The sequence below is a fragment of the Stegostoma tigrinum genome, chromosome 12 (genome assembly GCF_030684315.1).
Source record: "Stegostoma tigrinum isolate sSteTig4 chromosome 12, sSteTig4.hap1, whole genome shotgun sequence".
Classification (NCBI taxonomy): Eukaryota; Metazoa; Chordata; class Chondrichthyes; order Orectolobiformes; family Stegostomatidae; genus Stegostoma; species Stegostoma tigrinum.
Window position 1 is genome coordinate 9,668,964 of NC_081365.1, and position 14,804 is coordinate 9,683,767.

The 14,804-nt window shown below is 42.2% G+C and overlaps 1 protein-coding gene across 4 annotated transcripts in view; it reads right to left on the reverse strand.

The window, feature by feature from the left end:
* Nucleotides 1-14,804, reverse strand: part of LOC125457009 (neural cell adhesion molecule 2-like) — a 1,449,549-nt gene that overhangs the window by 100,734 nt on the left and 1,334,011 nt on the right. For all 4 annotated transcript variants that reach the window (XM_048540683.2, XM_059650141.1, XM_048540685.2 and 1 more), the window contains one exon: nt 5,069-5,249. In XM_048540683.2, coding sequence (XP_048396640.2) covers nt 5,069-5,249 — 181 coding nt within the window. The remainder of the gene's footprint in view (nt 1-5,068; nt 5,250-14,804) is intronic.

Here is a 14,804-nt window from a genome sequence, read left to right on the forward strand (position 1 = left end):
TGCGGTTATAAGGAGAAACCAGACATGCTGAGTCTGTTTTCCTTGAAGCAGAGGAGGCTGAGGGTTGGATCTGATTGAGGTGTACAAAATCATGAGAAGCATAGATAGGGTAAATCGTAGGAATCTTTTCCCCATTTGTATAAGACCAGAGGGCATATGTTTAAGGTGAGTAAGTTGTTTGTAGGGGACCTCAGAAAATTTCTTTTCATCCAGAAGGTGGTAAAAATATGGAATGTGGTGTCTGAGAGGGTGGTGGAACCAGGCACAGTTGCAGCATTTAAGATGCACTATAGGTTATGGCCAAGTAGATATAAATGGGATTATTGTAATTTGGTAGTTGGTGATTAGCAAGACATGGTGAGCTGAAGGATTTATTTCTAATCTGCCTGTTCAGCAATATTGTAATGTAACTCTGAAATGGGTTGGACTTGAACCTGGGTCTCGTGGCTTAGAGTAGGGATATTACCAGATAATCAACAGATCCTGGGACCTGTTTCTATTCTGTACAACTCTATATGATTATGACTAAGAACAATTTTGTCTGTACAACAGTGTTATGTAGATCACAAATTCAGTGAAAGGGAGAGAGAAAGGAGAAGAAAGAGTGATTGTACAAGAGGAATAAAGAATAAAAGCAGAACACAGCAGATGCTAGAAATTTCAAACAAATGCAGAGAATGCTGAAGAAATGCAGCAGGTCTGGCAGCATCTGTGGCAAGACATAGAGTTAACATTGAGTCTGGTACGACTTCTTCGAAACAGGGATAAAGAGAATGACAGAGTTACAAAAGGATGAGAAAGAAAGTGGGCAGGAGAATGAGTAAAAAAATAGAAAACAAGAAAAAGAAATTGAGAGGGGAGAGAACAAGTAGTGAACTAAAGTGAGTAGCAGATATGGGAGATAATGGTAGAGAGAGAGGGTTATTGATAGATAAAAAGACAGAAAGAAGGAGAACTATGTTGCAAAGACAAAACAATGACAGCAGGAAAGAGAGAGAGATAGAGACTGAATCACAGACAGAGATATATTATTTCCTTTTAAACCAACCTCTGGAAATGTCAGTTTTTGAGTTGGCAAGTTATGTAGCATGGATTTTCAAGTGATAATCTTATACTCATTTATAGCAGCTGACACTCATTATTATTACAATATTAAACCTAGCATTGCATGGTTAATCACAAGGCTTGCTTAACAGATGGTTTGCAGCTGGAACAAAGCCATTAATTGCTAGTCTAATGATTAACAAATTGTAATGATAATAAGAGAAAAATATATTTTTGCTATATTCAAGTTCAGAAGTGTAATATGCTTCCTCCGTACTCTATTATCAATCAGAAAGGTTAATGCCTTATGTTAAAGAACAGGCACTGCAATGAAAGTTCTGGATAAATGAGAAACACAATGAAATGGTTACTCTTACGAACATTTCACTGTAAGATGTGCTAGCCCAACTCATGCCCCTCAATATCACACGCTGCTGCAACATGTCATTTTCTCTGAACCAAGAGTCCAATGGAAGCTGACTGTGGCAGTTTGGTACCTGTGTTTTACCACAACACTATAAGTTCATTACTTACAAGGAACTTTGGGCTGACTGGAGGTTATGAAAACACAGCACAAAATGCATTTTTTTTCCTGCCAAGGAGAAAAGTATAGTTCTAGAAATATGATGCGTTAACAGAATGATGAACTATTCCAGCAAAGAAAATCATAAGCTAATATGAGCTGAGAGCAGGATGTGACCTGTGAATATTGTCTGCCATGCACAAAGCTTTCAATTTTGCTCAGATATATTCTGTGTTTTCACAACTAAATGCATTTATAGAAGTACGCATCATATTTACTTTGTAATGAAGCTAATTTGACCTGAAAGCTGCGCTCTTTGACAAGATAATGCACTTTAGCCTGCTTAGAACATCCTTAAAAGAAACCATCTGGGAAGAAATAAAACAGAAAAATTAAGTTTGCCGCATTCCCTTTTATCAATGTTCCCAAACTCAAAGTGCTCACCATATGTCACAGGCTTGAAATCTGTGAAACCACTTTATTCAAAAAAATCCATTTCTTAGAAGTTGCCTTTCATGGAGTGAGATTTTGAAAATAAATTTAAAATGCATTTTTGTTTCAACATTCTGTAATCTTTGCACATAGGTGTTTTTTCAAGAAGAAGTACTTTAGTTTTGAAAACATGAAAGCCCTGTTATAAAAACCGAAAGAACTGTGGATGCTGTAAATCAGGAACAAAAACAAAGTTGCTGGAAAAGCTCAGCAGGTCTGGCAGCATCTGTGGAGGTGAAAACAGAATTAACGTTTCAGGTTTGGTTATGAGGAAGGGTCACCAACCCGAAACATTAACTCTGCTTTCTCCTCCACAGATGCAGCCAGACCTGCTGAGTTTTTCCAGCAACTTTGTTTTTAAAGCCTTGTTGTAATTGAGAATTTTTGAAGTTTATGGATTTATGCAGTTACAGTAAGATATATAGCTGAGACTTTATATCTTTGTACAATGACACAGTTTTAGATTACTGACCTGAAAGGGAGAAGGGTTATGGAGAGGGGGGGGGGGAGCAGAAGAGTGATAAGAGAAAACAACGGTGAAAGTCGTTAGGGGTGAAGAGAAGGCAAAAAGAGCACAGGAACAGGCAGTAACTATGAACAAAACACAGAGAATGCTGGAGAAGATCAGTAAGTGACTGTCATCTATGCACCTCATAATTTTATAGACTTCTGTCAAGTCTCCCCAGGCCTCCCCCACTCCTGAGGAAACAGCCCCAATTTTTCTAGCCTCTCCTTATTGCTCATAGTCTCAAATCCAGGCAATATTTTGTAACTAATTTCACGATCAAAGCATAGTTATTGTCTAAAGGCAAATTATTTCAGTTTGAAAAGCTGAAACAAACACTGAGAATGCTGGAGAAAGTCATTAGGTCTGGCAGCATCCGTGGAGTGCGAAACACAGTTCAAATTTGAGTCCACTATGACTTTTCCTCAGAAGACCACATATCATGTTCTGAAGAAGTTTATTTCAGATAAATGTGAGGTGGGGCATTTTAGAAAGGCAAATCAGGGCAGGACTTATTCAATTAATTGTAAGGTCCTGGGGAATGTTGCTGAACAAAGAGACCTTGGAGAGCAGGTTTATTGTTCCTTGAAAGTGGAGTTGCAAGATATCAGGATAATGGAGAAGGCATTTGGTATGCTCACTTTTAATGGTCAATGCATTGAGTAGAGGAGTTGGGAGGTCATGTTGCGGCTCTACAGGACATTGGTTAGGCCACTAATGGAATACTGTGTGCAGTTTGGATCTTCCTGCTATAATATGGTGATGCTGGTATTGGGCTTGGGTCCTCCTTGCTTTAGGGTTGATGTTGTGAAACTTGAAAAGATTCAGGAAAGATTTACAAAGATGTTGCAAGGGTTGGAAGATTTTAGCTAGGGAGAGGCTGAGTAGGCTGGGGCTATTTTCCCTGGAGCATCGGGTGCTGAGGGGTGACCTTACAGAGGTGTATAAAATCATAAGGGGCATGGATAGGGTGAATAGCCAAGGTAATTTCCCGGGGTGGGGAGTCCAAAACTAGAGGGACATAGGTTTAAGGTGAGAGGGGAAAAATTTTAAAGGGACCTAAGGACAACATTTTCAGGCAGAGGGTGGTGCATATGTGGAATGAGCTGCCAGAGGAAGTGGTGGAGGCTGGTACTATTACAACATTTAAAAGGCAACCAGATAGGTACCTGAATAGGAAGGGTTTAGAGGGATATAGTTCAAATGTTGGCAAATGTGACTAGATTAATTTAGGATATCTGGCACTGCATGGATGAGTTGGACCAAACGGTCAGTTTCCATGCTGTACATCTCTACAACTAAGTCTCATGTCAGAATCAAAGCCATTATCTGTGTCCCTGTTTTTCACTACAGATGCTGCCAGACTAGTGAATTTCTCTAGTGTTCTCTGTATTTATTTCAGATTTCCAGACTTGCAGCATTTTGCCTTTAGACAGTATATATGCTTTGGCAAAGAAATCATTTCCCTCTGTTATTTACGGGGATGCGGCCTGGATTAGAGGGTATAAGCTGGAAGGAGAGGCTAGAAAAACTCAGGCTGTTTTCTCTGGAACAGCGGAGACTGAGGGGTTACTTGAAAGAAGTCTATAAAATTATGAGATACCTAGATGACAGTCAGAATCCTTTTTCCCAGAGGTGAAATGTCTAAAACTAGGGGGCATGCATTTAAGGTGAGAGGGGAAAATTCAAAGGAGGCGTGAAGGGCAAATATTTACATAGAGCGTGGCAGGAATCTGGAACACTTTGCCAGGGTGGGGATATGGGTAGATGCAATACAGCATTTAAGGAGTTTTTAATATAAACACATGGATATGCAGAGTGGAGAGATATGGACTAAGAGGGCAGGCAGAAGAGATTAGTTTAATTTGACATCACGACTAGCAGAACACCAGGGGTTGAACGGCCTGCTCCTGACCTGTACTGTTCTGTGCTCTATGTTTTTACGTTCCATTGTACTCCTGCCCCATTCACCTTCACCCCCAAACATTCTGCAGTTTTTTTGAAGAATGTAACAACTTGAATTTGGAAAGGAGCTTTGATGCAGTGAAAATATTTCAAGGCATTTCACGGGAAAATTTGTGACACAGAAAGCCAAAAGCATGGCCAACAGCAGTGAAGCAATGACAAGTGAGACTCCTTAAGAGGCCAGAATGAAAGCAACATTGAGACCTGAGAGACTTTAAAGTTGTAGGGGAAATCACAGAGATATGGAAGCATGAGGGATTCAAGGACAAGGATGAGAATTTTAATGTCAAGATGGAAGGACTAATTCTCACTAGGACAAGCGAGACAATGTCACAATCCCTTGCCTATCTGAAGCATACACATTCAGCGATACAAATTCATTCTTCCTAGAAATCAATGCACATGGCCTGCCCAAAATTGTGGCACCTGCTTATGGGGATAGTGCTCTACCACCACCAGCAGGTGGAGGGCTAAATGTACACCAGGTCTGTTCAGCTGTGTAAATCCCATTGGACATTTAAGCAAAAGATGTGACTTACTGGCGATGGTGTTGGGCTTTGGTGGCATGGTGAACTCGTAGATGGTTGGCTCAGAAGAACCCAACTTGTTAACAGCTGTGATCTGCACTTCATACTGCGTGTCCCATTCGAGTGTTTCCAGGATGATGGAGTCTTTGCTTCCCTGTGCTATCTTCAGCATCCATTCCTCTTCCTTGTCTTTCTGCAGGTGGGTGAGAAGTATTTGTAAGTGTTGGAACTCAAAGCAAGTAACCTGTTTGCTACCAGTGAAGTTATTTCAATTACAGATTTATGTATGAACATGGTTAATGTGCTACGTATTCAGTGCACAGCACTATGTTACTGAGAAACAGACCATTTGGCCCAACTAGCTTTTGATGTACATTTATGCTCCTTACTAATCTCTTCCCATCCAACACTGACAGTGGATCCTTTTCTCTCATGAGTGTTTATTTCATTTCCACTTAAATCCATATTGTGATACTCCTTGTAATGTCAAGTTCCAGATTATCACCAAAGATTTCTCCTGAATTCCCACTTGGATTTATTATTGTTAGCAGTGTCCTCTAAATTCAGACTCCCCAACAAGCTGAAAGACTTCCTCTTTGTACATCTCTTCAAATGCATCATTGCAATTGGGTTTGGAGGGGACACAAATTCCTTTCTAGCCCCACTCCTCCAGTGTCATATTAAATGTAAAATTGAGCCAGGGTGGTGATATGGCCGATTTTGTGTGTTGTACCTGGTTCATGCTTAGAAACAATGCAGCTAGGTTTAGAACATAGAACATTACAGCAGAGTACAGGCCCTCGATGTGGTGCCGACCTGTCATACCGATCTCAAGCCCATCTAATCTACACTATTCCATGTACATCCATATGCTCATCCAATGACGACTTAAATGTACCTAAAGTTGGCGAATCTACTTTCTTTCATTGAAGAACAACAAATTTATTACAAATGAAACTTAAACAAACATACAAAGATCATTGACTAAAATTGCATTGTGTAAAAATAGATATCATTTATACTCTAACACCCCAAAATTAACATGAGGTAAATATGGATAACAGCCTGACTATAATCAAATGCCCCTAAGAACACATCAAGTAACAAATGAAATCAAATACATACCAGGGTTTCTCAACATTTACTCCATTAGTTACATTGTGGTCATCATATTTCATTAACATTTTAAATAGTTTACAATTCTTCACTTTCAGCGGTTTAGATTTGAAATTCCCAAACAACTGTTCTGTCATAGACAGCTTCAACAACTTCTCACATTGTGACAGTCCATCTTCCTATCTTGGGAGCTGCACTTACAGGCATAATACCAACTTTTCACAAACCGTGAACTTCACCACTGAGTAGCAAGAACTGCAGATACTGGAGTCAGAGATAACACAGAGTTGAGCCGAGGGAACACAACAGGCCAGGCAACATCAGAGGAGCAGGGAAGCTGACGTCTCGGGTCGGGACCTTTCTTCAGAAAAAGAAGTAGGGTGCCGACTTGAAATGTCAGTTTTCATGCTCCTCTGATGCTGCCTGGCCTGCTGTGTTCCTCTAGCTCCACACTTTGTTAACTTCACAACTGTCCTAGGATTTGTTTTTTTCTGAGCCAAAATCTAGCAAAGACTGCTTGTACACTTTCAAAACTGACTCTCTGCAGACTAAGATATTAATTGCACACAGGCTTATTTTGAACTCCTCAAGATCCAAGGACTTTCATAACTCCTCACTACATAGAGCTATTCAGCTACTGTAGGACTTCCCTGAGCCCCAAATGCATAGAAATTATGGGTCTATACTCATGGGATTTAGAGGAATGAGGGGCGATCTAATAGAGACATATAAAATTATGAAGGGAATAGATAAGATGGAAGAAGGGAGGTTGTTTCCACTGGTGGGTGAAATGAGAATTAGGGAGCATAGCCTCAAAATAAGACGGAGCAGATTTAGGACTGAGTTGGGGAGGAACTTCTTCACCCAAAAGATTGTGAATCTATGGAATTCCATGTCCAGTGAAGCAGTTGATGCTATCTAAGTGAATGTTTTTATGGCAAAGACAGATACATTTTTAAACAGTAAAGGAATGAAGGGTTCTGGTGAGAGGGCGGGTAAGTGGAGCTGTGTCCACGAAAAGGTCAGCCAAGATTTTAGAGAATGGTGGAGCAGGCTCAGCGGGCCGGATGGCCTCCTCCTGCTCCTATTTCATATGTTCTATGTTCTTATGTAATTCAGTTGCACTTAACAGCAGAGTGAACAACAGCCCTTCCAAACACAGAGTCTACTTTTGTTTCAGTATCATCCTCTAATGAACTCGGAGTCGAAGTTGCTCACCAGTGACCCTTGGACTGTTTTGGCTGACCATTGAAATCTGGTCAACATAACCTTCCCCATTGCTGGGCAGAATTAAGTATAACTGATATATTGGAACAATGAACTATGACAAATCCTTCGAACTGAATGTCCCTTTGAATGTTACAATACCCACAGAGCGGTGTTGTCTGCATCACAGATTGATGCAACAAAAAATGAAGTTCATCACAAGCTTCTTTGAAGACCACCAACAAGTACCCCCCCTCAAGCTTATCTTTTCTGGAACAAACATCTTTCTTGAAGGGTACGAATTCTCAGTCTGGTATTCAACAATTTAAATTTCCTTTTTTATGTCTTGAATTAAACTGAGACACGAGGCTAGATATTACATATACCTGATCAGGGTTTTGGTAATGGTGCAGGCAAAATAGGGCTGGCAGCTCGCCCACTACTTTCTCTGAGTATAACTCTATATTGGAGAAGGTGGCCGGGAGTCGTCAGCAGACACATCACCATTTGTGGAAATACATAATTAAGAGTTAACAGAGCCTGCTAAAAATTCAATTCATCACAATATCACCCTAAACACACGATCATACGATTGGCATGGGCAGATCAATAGGATTGGACATCCTATTTCTCTTTCAGATTTATGAAAATGGTGAGAAGGAAAGAGTTGCCATCTTTTGAGGATGTTCTTTGTCTACTAGGTGTGCACCTCTGGAAGATAGAAAGTCTCTCTTCCTCCTCGCATGTCCTGTGGGAGACCCCAATCAGATTGGCTGGCAGCTCCCAAGTGTGAGATTCTGGTTACATAGGGGTAAAAGCCCATTCTGCACTGATTTAGCCATCTGCATCTGTCAGCTCACTACTGACTTTTTTTCTGGGGAGGACATAGATTGCTGCCCCCGCATCCATGCCTGTTAATTTCTGCCATGGTGAAATCGGAGAAATGTACAATGGCACTACCTGAATGCACGGTTTATCCAATGCATCTGACCAGCATTCGTCCTTTAACCATGACAGGGTAGAAGCGGAAAGGTGGTTTCCCCTTGTGGGAAACCCTAGGACCAGAGGACATCATCTCAGAATAAGGGGGTCACATATTATGGCTGAGATAAAGATGGGTTTATTCTCTCAGAGGGTAGTGAATCTGTAGAATTCTTTACATCAGAGAGCTAAAATTTATCCAAGGCTGAGATTGGCAGATTCTTAATTAGGAAGGGAATCGAGGGTTATGGGGAAATGCCAGGAAGTGGTAGAACATAGAACATAGAACATAGAACAGTACAGCACAGAACAGGCCCTTCAGCCCACAATGTTGTGCCGACCATTGATCCTCATGTAAGCACCCTCAAATTTCTGTGACCATATACATGTCCAGCAGTCTCTTAAATGACCCCAATGACCTTGCTTCCACAACTGCTGCTGGCAACGCATTCCATGCTCTCACAACTCTCTGCGTAAAGAACCTGCCTCTGACATCCCCTCTATACTTTCCACCAACCAGCTTAAAACTATGACCCCTCGTGCTAGCCATTTCTGCCCTGGGAAATAGTCTCTGGCTATCAACTCTATCTATGCCTCTCATTATCTTGTATACCTCAATTAGGTCCCCTCTCCTCCTCCTTTTCTCCAATGAAAAGAGACCGAGCTCAGTCAACCTCTCTTCATAAGATAAGCCCCCCAGTCCAGGCAGCATCCTGGTAAACCTCCTCTGAACCCTCTCCAAAGCATCCACATCTTTCCTATAATAGGGTGCCCAGAACTGGACGCAGTATTCCAAGTGCGGTCTAACCAAAGTTTTATAGAGCTGCAACAAGATCTCACGACTCTTAAACTCAATCCCCCTGTTAATGAAAGCCAAAACACCATATGCTTCCTTAACAACCCTGTCCACTTGGGTGGCCATTTTAAGGGATCTGTGTATCTGCACACCAAGATCCCTCTGTTCCTCCACGCTGCCAAGAATCCTATCCTTAATCCTGTAAATCCTATCCTTAATCCTGTAATGTGTTGAGGATTACCTCATCAGCCATGAACTTTTTGAATGGTAGAGCAGACTCGATGGGCAAAATGGTCCCTTTTGCTTCTATGCCTTATGAGTATCCTTGGATTCCTTTATGACCATGCTGTGGTTTTATTGGATATAGTGTATGGGATGTGTACCAGCTGAGGTCACCAGGAAGGACTCTGCTTCTCACCATCTCCCTTTGCCTGAGGCATGATGTCCACCACCAGTTATCCATCTCTAATGAGACAGCAACTATATGATCTAGTAGGACTATGGAGATGTCTACTTTTGCTGGATTTCAGGAGTTCACCAAGGTTAGATTAACGGGACTTTCTTCCCATGCAAGCATAAAAGGGAATTGTGGTACTTTGCCAGCTGATGAGTGGCATCTTGTGGTGATTTGGCATCTCCATCAGCCTGGTGGACTGGGAAAGACTTGCTTGATGGTGTTTGCTACCGCTGATCCTTCTTTCTTTTTTCTTTGATTTGGGCCTCTCTCGTGATTAGTGATAGGGGATAAACCACTACAGAAGGTCAGAAGAGGCAGCATTCATCGATGACATAAGAAAAAAACCAGGAGAGAGCTTGGACATTGATATTCTTCTACATATAGAAAATAAAGCATTCCTTGCCTTTTTCATGGCTTCTGATGTTTTGGTGAGGGCGACATTGGAATGACTTGAATTTTTAGCAGGCCCTATTGGCTTTTATTTAGTATTTCCATAAATAGTGACTCGGCTGCTGATTTCAGCTGAATCCTGTCCACCCTCTTTATTATGGGACGAGAGGCAGGGCTCAATGTAGTGGGCTACAGGTGCTAGCCCTGTTTCACCTGGCATACATGAGGTGGGGCGCAGTGGCAGAGCGGTTAGCACTGCTGCCTCATTGCAACAGGGGCCCGGGTTTGTTTCCACTCTCAAGTCATGGTCTGTGTGGAGTTTGTGCATTCTCACCTTGTGCCCGTGGCTTTCCTCTGGGGGCTCCTGTTTGCTGCCATAGCAGAAAGGTGGGCAGGTTTGGTAGATTGGCCATGCTAAATATCCCAAAGAGTCCAGGGATGTGTAGAAATGGTGGGGATGTGTACTGGGTCTTTGTGGATGCTCTTCAGAGTGCTACTGCAGACTCTGATGGGCCAAATGGCTCGTTCTGCACTATAGCGATTCATTGCTTCAGTGAATAAGAAATCAAATTCATTCCGTAAGGTGGCTTTACAGCTTTAGAGAGTGTGACTAACGGTGACTGTTGCATTTTCACAACATACTGGTACTGCATAGAGGCTCAAGTGAACGAAATGCTTCAAAGGTGCTCATCATGGACCACTGTGAGAACTAACTGACCAAGCTGTGAGTAACGTCGAGTCATTCAAGAAAAATATTGCCGATCTCAAACTAAGGGAGTTTGCAATTATTGCTGGTATTTCTTCAAAGACTGTCCTGGACAAAGTGGTGAAAATGGTATCTCATTGGGGAAGAAGGGCTGAATACAATATGCTTATTATTCGATTTGAAAACAGTGTAAGAGGAATTCATTTATCACAAACTAACAAGATTTTTTTTAAAATTTCTAGTTTCCAAGTTAAAAGATTTGATCATCTGTATTCGTACAATCCTTGATAATTGAGGAATCTTACCTTCCTTTAAAAATACCCACAAATAATTGCACCATTATAGAAGGTGATTATGATACATGACAGAGTTATCCAATGTTGGAATTAGTGAGAACATGTAAGGAAAATCTGAAGATATAAAAGAAAGTACCCTTGACAATCAAAATGTAGCCCTTGGGAAAAATCTCACAAACTGTGCTGAGGAGGAAAATGTATTTTCACCCCAGTTTGTCACACAATGGTTATGTTTTGTAGCTTGACACCTCAATTTTAGTTATGCCACTCCTGGCCTGCCCTCATGCACTCTTCATTAAACCAAGGGTGATGTCATGAGCAAGTGAACACTTGCAAAACTGATCATTTGTAAGCGAATTGAAAGGAAGATAAGAAATGTTGCTAATTATAATGGAAAGCATGTTACAGCTGGTAAAAAGCGCAGCTGTGATGCTACATCGGGGCATGTGGGTCAGTGATCTGCTCCCTTAACTCTGCAAAATGTAATTATTTCCTGTAGGAGAAGCATGAGCGGCTAAACTCAGTGCAAATTGAATTGGACGTCTTTGTTTCTGTGTCTCCGCACTCTTCCTTCAAGGATCAGAATAAGTAACTGTCTTTTTGTTCTTACTCATATGATGTTGAAGATATGGATGGAAAACCACAGGGACCTTCTATTTTTGTTGCTATTTTGCAGTTCTCAGCAGACAGATTAAAAGCCCAAAGACCAAAGCTGTGAATTAACCCAAGATAGATCCCAATGCGCTGTTCCAATGGGAAAAAAACCTCTCTAACATTCTGTTGGATAATTATCTCTCAACCAACACCACTAAACCAAATTATCCAGTCATTTACAGATGGCTGTTTGTGGGACCTTGCTATGCACAAATTGTTCCTATATTACAATAGCAACTACACTTCAAAAAACACTTCATAACTATAAAGGGTCCTTTTCTGATGAAGGGTCGAGGTCCGAAACGTCAGCTTTTGTGCTCCCGAGATGCTGCTGGGCCTGCTGTGTTCATCCAGCTCCACACTTTATTATCTTGGATTCTCCAACTTCCATTATCTCTGATCATAACTATAAAGGTGCTTTGTGATGTCCTGATATTGTGAAATATGGCAGAGAAATTCCTCCCTCACCCCTATCCCAGGCCCCAAGATGACATTCCACATTAAGCAGAGGTTCACCTGCACATCTGCCAATGTGGTATACTGCATCCACTGTACCCGGTGTGGCTTCCTCTACATTGGGGAAACCAAGCGGAGGCTTGGAGACCGCTTTGCAGAACACCTCCGCTCAGTTCGCAACAAACAACTGCACCTCCCAGTCGCAAACCATTTCCACTCCCCCTCCCATTCTCTAGATGACATGTCCGTCATGGGCCTCCTGCAGTGCCACAATGATGCCACCCGAAGGTTGCAGGAACAGCAACTCATATTCCGCCTGGGAACCCTGCAGCCCAATGGTATCAATGTGGACTTCACCAGTTTCAAAATCTCCCCTTCCCCTACTGCATCCCTAAACCAGCCCAGTTCGTCCCCTCCCCCCACTGCACCACACAACCAGCCCAGCTCTTCCCCCCACCCACTGCATCCCAAAACCAGTCCAACCTGTCTCTGCCTCCCTAACCTGTTCTTCCTCTCACCCATCCCTTCCTCCCACCCCAAGCCGCACCCCCATCTACCTACTAGCCTCATCCCACCTCCTTGACCTGTCCGTCTTCCCTGGACTGACCTATCCCCTCCCTACCTCCCCACCTATACTCTCTCCACCTATCTTCTTTACTCTCCATCTTCGGTCCGCCTCCCCCTCTCTCCCCATTTATTTCAGTTCCCTCTCCCCATCCCCCTCTCTGATGAAGGGTCTAGGCCCGAAACGTCAGCTTTTGTGCTCCCGAGATGCTGCTGGGCCTGCTGTGTTCATCCAGCCTCACATTTTATTATCTTGGAATTCTCCAGCATCTGCAGTTCCCATTATCTCAGAGAAATTCAAGTCTTGCTTTCTTTGTTTTTTCAAGTGCACATCCATTGCAGCCTGAACTCATTGGAGGATTCATCTTAATTTCCCCAGCAGCAGTAGCTTTTCATTTTATTGACAAATAAATTGCACATATGTGCAATGTGCCCTCATGTATCCTCTCAAACATGGCAATGGAAACAAATCAATCAGTGCAGCACCCTTGACCTTAATCTTGTTTTGAGATGAATAATGAAGAATAAATTGTATTCCCTCACACACCTTAAAGACAATAAAACATCTCAGAGGTATTACAAAGCAGCTACAACCTCAAAGCTTCTCAAAGATGCAACGAGCGGCTGCTGTGTAATTATTTGCATGCCACTGGCTGTTGAGAGGGTTTATCGAAGCATGGAAAGAGTTGCAGAAGTTGGATTTCTTCAGTCACTGTGCAAACTCCTCTGCCCAAGATCTTGCCAATCCATTCTGTACCTGAACTGTGCCATGGACAACACTGCATCCAATTTGAGCTGGAGTGGAGTATGTAACATCACACCTTTGTTATCACCAATATTTCCACCGAGAAAGGTGGAATGGTTACAGTACAGCAGTCAGACATTCAGCCTGCCCCATTTGTGCTGGCCCTCTGGATGGCACAATTCAGCTAGTCCTGTTCAATGCAGAAGGAAGCCATTTGGCCCATCATGCCCATGCCAGTCAACAAAGAGCTATCCTGCTGATGTAACCTTCCTACATTACATCCACAGCCAGTGTTAAAATAGTTCCCATGTGTCCAGTGGTCTCCTCTGACCCCAAACACTCTGAAGGTTATTCTTGAGATTTGCTTGAGGGTTTGTTTTTGTTTTCAGCTGCTCCTTTTTTTTCACTCATGGTCTCATTTAGCAGGTGATGCAGTATTTTATATTTTATATTATATTTATATTCCCTATAACATTAATATTTATATTCCCTGTAACATTGCCATTCTCTTTTCAAGTGCTTATCTAATCACCAATTGATAAAATGATTGAATCTACCACTCACTACTTACAGCACCCTTTCCTGATGTCACCATTGGTAAATTAGCCATTTACCTTATAATCGGTGCCATTAGCCATCTCTGCCATTCATTTATCGGCTGCTAAAATCCTGATTCACGAATTTGTAACCTCAAAACTCAACTGTTCTGATGCACCCCTAGTCGATTGCCCACCATGAGCCCTCTTATGTTCATTGAAACTCTGTTTCCACCATCTTACTACTGGCTTGTTCTCTGACTGTCATCGTTATCTCCTTCTGACACTGCACTATGTGAACACACAAATTAAAAGCAAGAGCATCCCATCTGGTTGCTTCAGCCTGCTCCACCAGTAAATAAGGTAATGGCTTATCTGATTGTGGCGTGAGCTCTCTTATTCACCCCCACCACCTGGGGTACCCTCTGACTCTGTTTGTCACTCAAGAGATGAGATAAGGAGAAACTTCTTCAGCCAGAGAGTGGTGAATCTATGGAATACATTGCCACAGAAGGTTGCTGAGGCCAGGTTGCTGAGTATACTTAAGACAGAGATAGATAGGTTCTCGAATATCAAGGAGATCAAAGGTTATGGGGAGAAAGTGGGAGAATGGGGATTGAGAAATTTATCAGCCAAGATTGAATGGCGGAGCTGATTTGATGGGCTGAATCACCTAACTGCTGTTCCTATGTCTAATGGTCTTATAATCTGTCGGTATCCACTTTGAAAATATTCAATGACCAGCCTCTGCTGCTGTCCGGGGAAGAGACCCCAACGATCCTCGGAGTAAACGTTCCTCCTCATTGCAATCTGAAATGGGAGGTGCTTCATTTTTAAACTGTGTT